At 42.5% G+C, this 13,490-nt stretch overlaps 1 protein-coding gene across 1 annotated transcript in view; it reads right to left on the bottom strand.

Annotated features, from left to right (window-relative positions):
* LOC139390249 (HERV-H LTR-associating protein 1) overlaps positions 1 to 13,490 on the bottom strand; it is an 84,799-nt gene that overhangs the window by 45,353 nt on the left and 25,956 nt on the right. Inside the window, exons 7-10 of the mRNA XM_071137504.1 lie at positions 11,847 to 11,903; positions 11,480 to 11,560; positions 6,763 to 6,822; positions 3,849 to 4,802 (exon numbers count right to left, since the gene is read on the bottom strand). Coding sequence (XP_070993605.1) covers positions 3,849 to 4,802; positions 6,763 to 6,822; positions 11,480 to 11,560; positions 11,847 to 11,903 — 1,152 coding nt within the window. The remainder of the gene's footprint in view (positions 1 to 3,848; positions 4,803 to 6,762; positions 6,823 to 11,479; positions 11,561 to 11,846; positions 11,904 to 13,490) is intronic.

Here is a 13,490-nt window from a genome sequence, read left to right as displayed (position 1 = left end):
GTTGTGCATAGAACCGGCTTTATATGAGATTTTGTTTTGGCAAATTCCACACTGTGCTCTAACATTGTCTACATTATTAAAATGCATCCAAATGCTACTGTGCTTCCGACTCATTTTCCGGCTGTTGTTTTCACAAATGTCCTTCCTCTCTCTTGGCCCTCCCTCACACATCTGTGCCTCATTGGTTGACACTGCTTGTCTGACTGACAGGAACAACAAGTGAGGCTGTTAGTCTGAGCAGACAGTCAGAACGAATGTGTGTGCGCTTAAGCATTTAGGCCTATATTATTTTATTTATTTTTTCGCTGGGACAAAGATCGTCCTTTTTGGAGAAATGTCCTTTGTTCTGATGAAACAAAAATAGAACTGTTTGGTCACAACGACCATCGTTATGTTTGGAGGAAAAAGGAGGAGGCTTGCAAGCCAAAGAACACCATCCCAACCGTGAAGCACGGGGGAGGTAGCATCATGTTGTGGGGGTGCTTTGCTGCAAGAGGGACTGGTGCACTTCACAAAATAGATGGCATCATGAGGCAGGAAAATTATGTGGATATTTTGAAGCAACATCTCAAGACATCAGTCAGGAAGTTAAAGCTTGGTCCCAAATGGACAATGACCCAAGGATACTTCCAAAGTTGTGGAAAATGGCGAAAGGACAACAAAGTCAAGGTATTGGAGTGGCCATCACAACGCCCTGACCCCATCCTATAGGAAATTTGTGGGTAGAACAGAAAAAGAGTGTGCGAGCAAGGAGGCCTACAAACCTGACTCAATTACACCAGCTCTGCCAAAATTTACCCAACTTATTGTGGGAAGCTTGTGGAAGGCTACCCTGAAACGTTTGACCCAAGTTAAACAATTTAAAGTTAATGCTATCAAATAATAATTTAGTGTATGTAAACTTCTGACCCACTGGGAATGTGATGAAATAAATAAAAGCTGAAATAAATCACTCTCTTCTATTATTCTGACATTTCACATTCTTAAAATAAAGTGGTGATCCTAACTGACCTATGACAGGGAATTTTTGCTATGATTAAGTGTTAGGAATTGCGAAAAACTGAGTTTAAATGTATTTGGCTAAGGTGTATATAAACTTCCGACGTCAACTGTATATTCGGCTCTTCTGATATGCGAGCTGGCTCCCAACGTTCACCTACAAGAGCCGGCTCTTAGAGCTGATTTGTTCGTGAACAAACCATCACTAAAGGAGATGTGGATACCTTTAATGAAGAATATTACACTGTAGCTGAAGAGTGCATACATTTCTATTGTGTAGCAATAACTGTAATAACAGCCCGTGTTTCTTTCTGTTTCTTACCCATAGAAAACGACTTCACTATCACTTGCACTTCCACCATTATCAACCCTACTACTACTATTCAAAGCCGTGTGTGTATTTGCGGCAACCAAATAGTGACTTCATCATGTCTTCTGCTGCATCATTGTCCCTCTGAAAGGGGACCCGGGCAGCACATCTCTAGTTTAAACCGCCACTTCTCAGAGTCCACTGACCATCAAATGGCGCTCCTTCAGTACCTAGTACAATGGCTGAAGATGGAAGCAGAGTCACCTGGGTGCAGCCAGGGCCAATACCCAACAGGAGAAGCCTGCGGCCTTTCAGCAAAAAGGCTCCAATGACACCATGTACTATGGGGCAACAAAGTCTCCTCCACAGGAACTAACACCTGCACAGCTCACAGCAGGGGCCAAGGCCAAGTCAAAGGCTTACTGCCCACTGTACGAAAACAGGGACCACTACTTCAGCAGGTGGAAGAGATTCACCTCAATGGCTGTCGAGCAAAATCTCAAGTGGCTGTAGGACAAAGGATACTGTTGGCTGTGTGGCTGATCTCACCCGGCGTGACCGCAGGAGACCTTGCGACATATAGTGTGTATTGGTTGTTTATTTGCTATAGCCTTTCTGTGCTTCTTCTATTAGCCTGTTAGCCTAATGCTATGCAATTTACGGGACTTTGTATGCCAGTTATATGCCATTTACTGTTATTTATCTACTGGTTACTGCTAATATTGCACTGCTAATTCCATTGCTAATGTAGCCATCTTTAGCCACTAATTATGCTATTAGCTGTTTACCATCAATGCAATGTTCTATGCCCTGCTCCTGCTAGCAGCTTATGTACCTATATTCAACTCTACTGATGGTCTTCTCACAAATACAATTGCGTTATATAGTGAGAGTGCCCACTCCAGTATTGGCACATGCGTTCTAGCATGTTGGCTATAGCACACGTATAGCCAACATGATGAGATTATTATGGACAAAAGAGCAAGATTATTTGATCAAACGGCAGGCAAGCATCAATGATCATGTCATCAGATTAAGACCCTCAATATTTATTGGAAAGAAGGATCAAGCTAATCACCTTGCACCAACCTGTGATGATCATCATCATTTATTTCATCTATAGTCTAATATCTACAACCCTACTCAAATACCTAGGTGTCTGGTTAGACTGTAAACTCTCCTTCCAGACTCACATTAAGCATCTCCAATCCAAAATTAAATCTAGAATCGTCTTCCTATTTCACAACAAAGCCTCCTTCACTCATGCTGCCAAACATACCCTCGTAAAACTGACTATCCTACTGATCCTTGACTTCGGCGATGTCATTTACAAAATAGCCTCCAGCACTCTACTCAGCAAACTGGATGCAGTCTATCACAGTGCCATCCGTTTTGTCACCAAAGCCCAATATTCTACCCACCACTGCGACCTGTATGCTCTCGTTGGCTGGCCCACGCTACATAGTCGTCGCCAAACCCACTGGCTCCAGGTCATCTATAAGTCTTTGCTAGGTAAAGCCCCGCCTTATCTCAGCTCACTGGTCACCATAGCAACACCCACCTGTAGCACGCACTCCAGCAGGTGTATTTCACTGGTCACCCCCAAAGCCAACACCTCGTTTTGCCGCCTTTCCTTCCAGTTCTCTGCTGCCAATGACTGGAACGAATTGCAAAAATCACTGAAGCTGGAGTCTTATATCTCCCTCTAACTTTAAGCGTCAGCTGTCAGAGCAGCTTACCGATCATTGTACCTGTACACAGCCAATCTGTAAATAGCACACCCAACTACGTACCTCATCCCATATTGTTATTTATCTTTTTGCATCCCAGTATCTCTACTTGCACATCATCATCTGCACATCTATCACTCCAGTGTTAATGCTAAATTGTTATTATTTCGCCTCTATGGCCTATTTATTGCCTTACCTCCCTAATCTTCGACATTTGCACACAATTTACATTGATTTTTCTATTGTTTTATTGACTATACGTTTGTTTATGTGTAACTCTGTGTTGTTGTTTTTGTCGCACTGCTTTGCTTATCTTGGCCAGGTTGCAGTTGTAAATGAGAACTTGTTCTCAACTGGCCTACCAGGTTAAATAAAGGTGAAATAAATAAATAATAATAAACTGCATGCTTTCCCGACTAGTCGTAGTGGGAGGACCACACAAAATATCATTGCGTGACTCCACGTTTACATCGATATGATGCTTATTATATAAATATTGACACATAAAAGGCTTTCCACCGACATTCTCGGCAAATTATTTTTACAGACACAAAAAGATCCCACCTTTAGCGTATTTTGTATTATCGTCATTTTTAACATTTTCCCGAAAAATGTTCCCATCTGGCCTGTCATGACATTTTTATCCGACATGTACTCTGCTCGCATAAAAAGATTGGATGGATACCTGATTTCTGTCAAGCCAAAAAATGTTGGCATAACAATTCCATAAGGAGTTCGCAGCAAAGCAGAAACAGAATGGAACCCAGACTAAGTTTTCATGCCTTGCATTAGTAAACTTGATGACTTACCTGGTTTCTCTGTGATGGGTGCTTTGGTGATCACTCTGGTTGCGGTCGTGGTTATATTGGTAATGGTCCATGGGGCTGTGGTTGTAGTTAGTTGTGTTGTGGTTGTAGTTTGTTGGGCTGTGGGCAATTGTGGTGTGGTTGTAATAGCTTGGCCTGTGGCTGGTGGGTCTGTGGTTGGTTGTGCTTTGGTTGCGGTTATTAGGATTGCGGTTATGGTCGATGGGGTTGTGGTCATAGTAAGTCGAACTGGGGTTGTCGTCATTCGGAATCTGATTGTGGGTGGCAAGGCTGTGGTTGTTTGGTCTGTGGTTGTGGTCAGTTGGGTTGTGGTTGTCGTCACTTGGACTGTGGTCAGTTGTGGTGTGGTTGTAGTCGGTTGAGCTGTTGTGGTCAGTTGGTCTGTGGTTGTGGATGATGGGACTTTGGTCAGTTGCACTGAAGTTGGAATTGGTTGAGCTGCAGTTGGCGTGGCTGTGGTCATGATTCGTAGGGCTGTAGTTGTGGTTGGTTGGGCTGTGGTTGTGGTGGGTGGGACTGTAGTTGTAGGCAGAAGGGCTGGAATTGGTAAAGCTGTAGTTGGTTGGGCTGTGGTTGGTAGGGCTGTAGATGTGGTTGGTCGGTCTGTGGTTGATTGGGTTGTGGTTGGTAGGGCTGTAGATCTACTTTGTTGGGCTGTGGTTGTGGACGGTGGGGCTTTGGTTATGGTTGGTTGGGCTGTGATTGTGATCGGAAGGGCTGTAGTTGGGGTCATTAGGACTGTAGTTCTGCTTGTAGTGGTATGAGGAACTGATATTAAGGTCGGTCGACCTGTAGTTCTGGTTCTGGTCTTTGTAGTCGGTGAGGGTGTGGTTGTGGTGGGTTGAGCTCTTGTTGAGGTCAAGAAGGATGTGGTTCTGGTTCTACTGGTTGTGGTCGGTGGAGCTGTAGAGGTAATTTCTGAGGCTGTGGAAGATACTAGTCAAACATGGACAGATTTAAGGTCATTCATTGCTGCTGTACATTGCTTTTACAGAGCTTGTGACTGAACATGTTACTCATCAGGAGGAGGCCAATAATACATACAGTTGAAGTTAGAAGTTTACATACACTTAGTTTGGAGTCATTAAAACTCATTTTCCAACCACTCCCCAAATTACTTGTAAACAAACTATAGTATTTGCAAGTCGGTTAGGACATCTACTTTGTGCATGACATAAGTCATTTTTCCAACAATTGTTTACTGACAGATTATTTAACTTATAATTCACTGTATCACAATTCCAGTGGGTCAGAAGTTTACATATACTAAGTTGACTGTGCCTTTAAACAGCTTGAAAAATTCCAGAAAATTATGTCATGGCATTAGAAGCTTCTGATAGGCTAATTGACATAATTTGAGTCAATTGGAGATGTACCTGTGGATGTATTTTAAGGCCTACCTTCAAACTCAGTGCCTCTTTTCTTGACATCATGGAAAATCAAAAGAAATCAGCCAAGACCTCAGAAAAGAATTGTAGACCTCCCCAAGTCTGGTTCATCCTTGGGAGCGATTTCCAAATGCCTGAAGATACCATGTTCATCTGCACAAACAATAGTACGCAAGTATAAACACCATGGGACCACGCAGCCGTCAAAACGCGTCTCCTTCCTTAGTGGTATGTCTCCTAGAGATGAACGTACTTTGGAGCGAAAAGTGCAAATCAATCTCAGAACAACAGCAAAGGACCTTGTAAAACAGTAAAACGTGTCCTATATCGACATAACATGAAAGCAATCTCAGCAAGGAAGAAGCCACTGTTTCAAAACCACCATAAAAAAGCTAGAATATGGTTTGCAATTGCACATGGGGACAAAGATTGTACTTTTTGGAGAAATGTCCTCTGGTCTGATGAAACAAAAATAGAAATGTTTGGCCATAAATGACCATTGTTATGTTTGGAGGAAAAAGGGGGAGGCTTGCAAGCCAAAGAACACCATCATAAATGTGAAGCACGGGGGTGGCAGCCTCATGTTGTGGGGGTGCATTGCTGCAAGAGGGACTGGTGCACTTCACAAAATAGATGGCATCGTGAGGAAGGAAAATTATGTGTATATATTGAAGCAACATCTCATTACTTCAGTCAGGAAGTTAAAGCTTGGTCGCAAATGGGTCTTCCAAATGAACAATGATCCCAAGCATACTTCCAAAGTTGTGGCAAAATGGCGTAAGGACAACAAAGTCAAGGTATTGGAGTGGCTATCACAACACCCTGACCTCAATCCCATGGAAATTTGTGGGCAGAACTGAAAAAGAGTGTGTGAGCAAGGAGGCAAACAAGCCTGACTCAGTTACACTAGCTCTGTCAGGAGGAATGTGCCAAAATTCACCCAACTTATTGTGGGAAGCTTGTGGAAGGCTACCCGAAACGTTTGACCTAAGTCAAACCATTTAAAGGCAATGCTACCAAATAATAATTGATTGTATGTAAACTTCTGACCCACTGGGAATGTGATGAAATAAATCAAATCTGAAATAAATCGTTATCTCTAATATTGTTCTGACATTTCACATTCTTAAATTAAAGTGGTGATCCTAATTGACCACATTCCCTTCGAATTTTTACTAGGATTAAATGTCAGGAATTGTGAAAAACTGAGTAAATGTATTTGGCTTAGGTGTATGTAAACTTCTGACTTCAACTGTATGTTTTTAGTTCAGTAGCTGCAAGATCACGTTAAAGTTCTGTTTACGATTGTCAGCAATTTGCATGATTTACTATAATTGATTATAAAAAATGCATTCTGTATTCACTATGAATACAGAATTCACTTTGAGCACGAAGAGAATGTTTATTGTCAATGATCTGCATTCAAATGGAACAAACAGTGACCATTACCAGTACTATCATGATACAAGGCATTGGTAAATAAAAAGTTAATGGCATGTACAACTTACCATGTGCAGTGGAGTGGACTCTACTGGTTAGGGACGGATCAAAATTGACAGAATGGTTACCTGGAGGAAAATGGGGGAGGGTCATGTTTTTTCAATTTCAGTCAAGGGGAGGGTTTAGTATTTTTTAATTCTAATACAGGGGACTGTCATGGAATTTGTAATTGATAAAATGTCAATATTTCTCAGTGTTTTAGAATGAGTTGCTTATCAGGCTATACACCGAGCGTACAAAACTTTAGAAACACATGCTTTTTACATGACAGACTGTTCGGGGGAATCAAGGTGAAAGGCATGATGCCTTTTTGATGTCACTTGTTAAACCTAAAATCAGTGCAGATGAAGGGGAGGAGACAGGTTAAAGGATTTTTAAGCCTTGAGGCAATTGAGGCATGGATTGTGTACTGTATGTGTGCCATTCAGAGGGTGAATGGGCAAGACAAAATATTTAAGTGCCTTTGAACGGGGTATGGTAGTAGGTGCCAGGTGCACCAGTTTGAGTGTGTCAAGAACTTCAATGCTGTTGGGTTTTTCATGCTCAAAAGTTTCCAGTGTATATCAAGAATGGTCCACCACCCAAAGGACATCCAGCCAACTTGACAACTGTGAGAAGTATTGGAGTCAACATGCATGGGCCAGCATCCCTTTGGAACGCTTTTGACACCTTGTAGTGTCCATGCCCTGACGAATTGAGGCTGTTCTGAGGTCAAAGGGGGGTGCAACTCAATATTAGGAAACTCCTAATGTTTTGTACATTCAGTGTATATCGATGTGTGCCCGATGCCACCCTTCCTCTCTGATTCTTCGCTGTACGCACAATATGAATTGTGGATGTAGGCTATTTAATGTGGTCTCAATCAAAAAATCCATAGACTATAGGCTACAAAGTGCATGCTCAGAGAAGCACAAATAAAAGTTATATTTCTAAGATAGCTTCTGGGATGGTGTAAATAAAACTAGGCTGCATTACATACTGCAATGGATATTCCAAACCTGAGCCCCGGCTGTGCTGTGTAGGTCTAGGGTGGCCGTTCAGGAGGAGAGTCAAAGTATTCTTCTGAAACTATTTTTGATTAGGCTTTGTTAAAAAAAATGCATAATAGTGTTACGCGTGGACTAGCGTATAGACTATATATTCAGTTAGAGAAGGAGAGCGCGAAGATGAGAATGAGGACGGGAGTTCAACTTTGATAGCTTGCTACTATTATAATTGATTTGATTAAAAACGATATGTTTCTTGCCCACAATGTATTTATCAGAGTTACTGACCTCAAAATAAGCCAGATTCGAGTAACTGACATTGTGGTACTGAAACTTTATGCAGCAGCCGTGGCACAATCAATTGGACATGAACAGTTCATGCTCATGGTGTTAAAAGTAGGCAAATTCGCCTCCCGAATGGCGCAGTGGTCTAAGGCACTGCATTATAGTTGCTAGCTCTGCCACTAGAGATCCTGGTTTGAGTCCAGGCTCTGTTGCGGCTCCGGGAGACCCATGGGGTGGTGCACAATTGGCCCAGCATTGTCCGGTTTAGGGGAAGGTTTGGCCGGCAGGGATGTCCTTGTCCCATTGCGCTCTAGCGACTCCTGTGGTGGGCAGTGCGCATGCATGCTGACACAGTCGCCAGGTGTACGGTGTTTCTTCCGACACATTGATGTGGCTGGCTTCTGGGTAAAGTGGGCATTGAGTAAAGAAGCAGGGCGGATTGGTTGGGTCGTGTTTCGGAGGACGCATGACTCTCGGCCTTCACCTCTCCCGAATCCATATGGGAGTTACAGCGACGAGACAAGACCGTAACTACCAATTGGATACCACTAAATTTGGGAGAAAAAGGAGTGTAATTCATTTAAGCCGTCTTCATTTTAATTAGACTTTACTAACAACAAGTAGGCTTTATGTTGGAGCCTATTTAAGAAATAACAGGTAGGTGTCACACCCTGATCTGTTTCACCTGTCTTGTGCTTGTCTCCACCCCCTTCCAGGTGTCGCCCATTTTCCCCATTATCCTCTGTGCATTTATACCTGTGTTTTCTGGTTGTCCGTTGGTAGTCTATCCTATCTCGTCAAGCCTACCAGCGTGATATTCCGTACTCGTCAGTCCGTTTTCTAGTTCTTCCGGTTTTGACCATTCTGCCTGCCCTGAGCCTGCTTGCTGTTCAGTACCTTTTGACACTGCCCTGGATTACTGACCTTTTCTTGCCCTTGACCTGTTGATTGCCTGACCCCTGTTTTGTTAAGAAACTTCTGTGATTCGAACTGTCTGTATCTGGGTCTTATCCTGAGGTCTGATAGTAGGCCTACCTGTTTGACAGATGCAATTAAGCTATAGGCTACAATATCCATAGATTTGTCAGTCAATTCCTCCACCCACTATGCATTCTTAAATAGCCAACCTCCATGTCAGTGAAGGACTGTTAAGTTAAAACCAAGACTCAAGTTGAGGGGATATGAGAGGGTATGCCTTAGGCCTACCTTTTCAATTTTGGGGTGACCTGACCAAATTCACTTGTGTGAGTTACAGATATGTTATTCTTATTGAAAGCAAGTGAAGAGGTAGATATGTTCTATGTGAGCTATTTCTATGCTTACCTAAGTGTGTTTGTGTCTTTTACTCTCGGTTTTGTACACCAGTTTCAAACAGCTGACAATACAATATCTTTTTGTTATGGAAAATAAATTTCACAGCGGTTTAGATGGTACAATGATTTGCTACATTATACTTGCTTGTTTTGTCACATAAATTAGGCAAACTTTTTGAATTTCAGATGCGTAGTGCATCGTTACAGAAAATGGCAAAAAGCATGTTAGCTTAAGATTTTGAAGAAAATAAAACGGATCAGATTATATAAAGTGATCTATAACAGTGCTTTGGTCCGCAATGCTTTATGCTAGAAACAAGCTGTAAAATACCCGGGAAAGATGTGACTCCGATGCATATGGGGATAACAGTGTTTTGTTTCTTTGACATAACCTTTGAAAGTACCATGCTCAGATTCCTAATGATGTCTCAGATTGTATTGTTTGCAAACAGGGACAGTTTTGTTGCAAACAAGACACACTGATTTGGCATTGGAGAAATATGACAAGATGAACACATAAGCCTATCTCACTGTAATTTTGGTAATTTGTGTGGTTTTGAAAATATATCTGCTAATTTATAAAATGATGTAGAATTGAATGATGTTTTTATAAAAGGCCATTTTTTTCTCGTGCCTACAAATACGATGATTGATTTATGCAATGCTTTAAGCATAAAATACATTTTTCAACGCTACTCTTGTCCACGGTGGTCTGTGAACCCACAACCTTCTGGCCCCTCAGCCCTGTGTTCTATCAAAATTCCTGCGTTGCTATGTAATGATTAAAGGACGAAGAACAGTTTCTAAAACTGCATATCTAACATGCTGACCACACCACTTGTTGCACCCACAATGCTTGCGCGCATCAACGATAGTCTGCGTAGCCAGGCGCTAAAGTAAAACTTGGTTCTATTTGTGACCCTTGACGTGCTGCAAGTCCTGCCTCTCCCGTTTCCTCATTGGTTTTTAGGAGCATATATCCACGTGCCATTTTTAGGAGTATTTACCCACGTGGGTGATTGAGGTTCACACTCCAGTCCAGTTGGTAGTAGTAATGCACCTTAAAGTTGGTTACCAACTGCCATATAAAGTCCAAAGAAGAAGAAGCCTGAAGGAGGAGAGATTACTAGAAACAAACTCAGTTTTCCCTTTTATCTGTGGATTAGTTGTCAGAGTAGAGAACCTTGTGCATTTCAGGTAAAATAACAACCCAATGTTTATATCCTAGGACAAATTATCTACCAACAGCAAGCTAGCTAGCTAAATTTCCATAAATGTTTAATGCCTTTCAACCTGTCCCCAAATTAATATAGTTGGCTCAGAGTTCGTTTTGATATTTCAACCTGTGTGTCCTGATTGCGTCTGGTGTGGGTGGAAATCAACATGCGCACGATGGCGGACGAGCGGTCAGGTCAGCATGTAAGGCTCTGGTCCATCAAAGGAGTGAGGTTAAATGGTAGACTATTCTCTGTGCTATCCACTTTGTTTTAATTATTATTTTGGGTTTAGGGGAGGGTCATTTGTTTTTTTTCAAGCGTTCAGGGAGAGTTTAGGTCAAATATGTTTTGCTGAAGGGAGTGTCAACCATTTATATTTCAGAGAGGTCCGATTTTCTCCATGTAACTCTTATTGTAAATAACGTTCACTCCCTTGGTATCACACTAAGTCCAGACGGAGATATCTGTCTGGCATTTGGGAAGCATTTATATTCATTTTTATAAGAAATGGTAGTTTCTTAGAAATTGAAATAAGCTGACTCACCGATGGGTATCTTGTGAGTTGAGATATGACTACCTCCTTGAGAGAGAGATTTTCTCTCTTTAGGAGCTGTCATCTTGAACTTAATTGTTGCTTTGGCGTTTAACTGCCTCGCACATTTACGCAATATAATTATTTAGCATAACTTCAAATTGGCTGCTGTGATGTCAGTGTAGTTTTGCTGCTCCACTTTATGGAGAATGTAGTCTTGTGTTGTGAGATATGTCACCCCACATAGAGATAACATGCAGTTCATTAAGTGTGTGTGTGCACTCTTGTATGTGTGCGTGCGTGTCTGTTTCTGTGTGCTTGCTTGTGTGTGTTTGTGCACATGTGGGTGCATGCCTGTGTCTGCCTGTGTGTGTATTAAGAGGGAAAAATACCTTTATGTGCGCTTTCTGTAATGGTCTGATTGAACAGAGGCATGATGGAGTCAACTTCCCAGAGTTGAGACAGGTATTTATCTGAAATAGTTAGACAAAAACGTATACTCATGTATAAATGTCATCAATGAGCAAAAAAAAAAAGCTATTCAAAATTATGCAAAATATATAGCCAATATGAATCATCCAAACTTTAGATTTTACACACAGACTTTAAATATGGAACATTTACAATACATGTCCATGTCAGTTTGGAAATCTGAATATTACAATAACTGGTTTAGAAATGCCCCCACAACAATGACAGAAGACAATCACCATTTACCACAGAACAAATAACCAATATGCTAAAAATTATAAACTTTACCTGATTTACCTGCCATTACACAGATGTATATGCAGTCAGAAATATTATTTTGGCTCACTGAAAGAAAGAAACAGTATGACATTCAAACTTTAGTCATGATCTCAATGATGACTTACAGTCATGTACTGTACAGTATATTAAGGTGGCGCATGCAAGAGTCAAACCTACAGCTTGAACCACACATTCACAGTAGTCAACTCAAACTGTGTGTATTGGTTCTCACAACGGGATTCACTGAAGGCAGATCACTAATAGGAAGTACCGATCACACAACGTCTTTCGGAGACAGACCGGTCAAGTGGCGAATTAAGTAAGCCCCTCCCTCTTTACAAGCCACTCATCCCGTCCTCTGGTCATCCTTGCTCTCTTCTTTGCGAAGATCACTATGCTCCTGAAGCTCTGATCCCTGTCTTAACTGTTCACATGCAAACCTTTTACGTTAATGATGCCAAACGTAGGACCTCAGCTCCTGTCGATAGTGTTGAGTACTGACCGAAAGGAACGTAGTATTCATTTTCAACTTTTCAATCACCGGTGGTAGCTAGCATCACATGGCTAGCTATCGAGACCTGGTTAGCCCACGCTGCTAAACATAAGCTAGCTCGCTGGACGGCAAGGTAACTACACTAGTATTCTACCTGCACAGATGGTACAATTGCTAGCTCCCTTCTCTTGTTTATTTGAACCTATGTTCACTCATTTGTGTTACCTAGACTGACCATTTTAGCCTCGCTGCTCTACGGCGATGAGAGAATACTAGCCCAAAGTTGAACACCTCTCCCATGCAGTTCCCTTCTGCTACCACTGTGCTAGCTACAGTGCACTTTAGCCATGCAAGCTAACACCTACTAGCCTCATGGCTATAGCGTTCATACTGTGCTCACCCTAGCTAGCCATTACTCACAAGGTTTCTAACAAGCTAGCTTATGCCTATTCAAAGCCTCTGGGCTGCCAAATTTGTTTTACAACAGGCATCTCGGTGTTAGCAAGCCCCATTCTATATAATGGCTACCCAGTCCCAGGGCGAGCCAAGCGCTTGTACTGCCACGTTCTTGCGCTTGCGGTTCCATGATTGCTGGAAAGGATTTTCACTGCCTCAGACAGCACTCGACAACCCTGAGTCCTGTGAGCACTGCAAAGCACTGACTAGGGCTCAAAACGTTCCCTCCCCCCCACCTCTAAGCCACCGGCAGAGGCTGACGATTCAGCTCCTCGCAACTGAGCCCAGCTGGAGTGAGGTTATGGATAGCATCAATTCCCTCCCCTCCCTGTCTGACTACTTTGTGTCAGGGGAAGGCAAGCTAGGAGATGACGAGGATAACGATGGGATTAATCTTGTGGGTCTCATCAACTTCGTGACTGAAATGGAGTGTGAAGACCCCATTCTTCCTTTCAAGCCGCTATGTCTCCCTGCTCCCAGTACAAAGGGGGCTGCTCTCACCCTCTTGGAGTTTTGGCTCTCTGCGGCCAAGCTCGGCATCAAGTGGCCGGCTCCCTTGGGGGGATAAGGATCCCATTAGGGACTTGTACGATGAGTAAAGACTCCTGTCCCGTATGGCTCCAGTTAATCAACTGCTTCTTAAACTTTCAGCTTGCATCAGGGAGGTGAAGGGCTCATGGCAAGAGCCATTTTCCAGCAAGAAC

The sequence above is a fragment of the Oncorhynchus clarkii genome, chromosome 30, assembly GCF_045791955.1.
Source record: "Oncorhynchus clarkii lewisi isolate Uvic-CL-2024 chromosome 30, UVic_Ocla_1.0, whole genome shotgun sequence".
Classification (NCBI taxonomy): Eukaryota; Metazoa; Chordata; class Actinopteri; order Salmoniformes; family Salmonidae; genus Oncorhynchus; species Oncorhynchus clarkii.
Note: the sequence above shows the minus strand (reverse complement) of the source record. Positions and strands in the feature narration are given on the sequence as shown.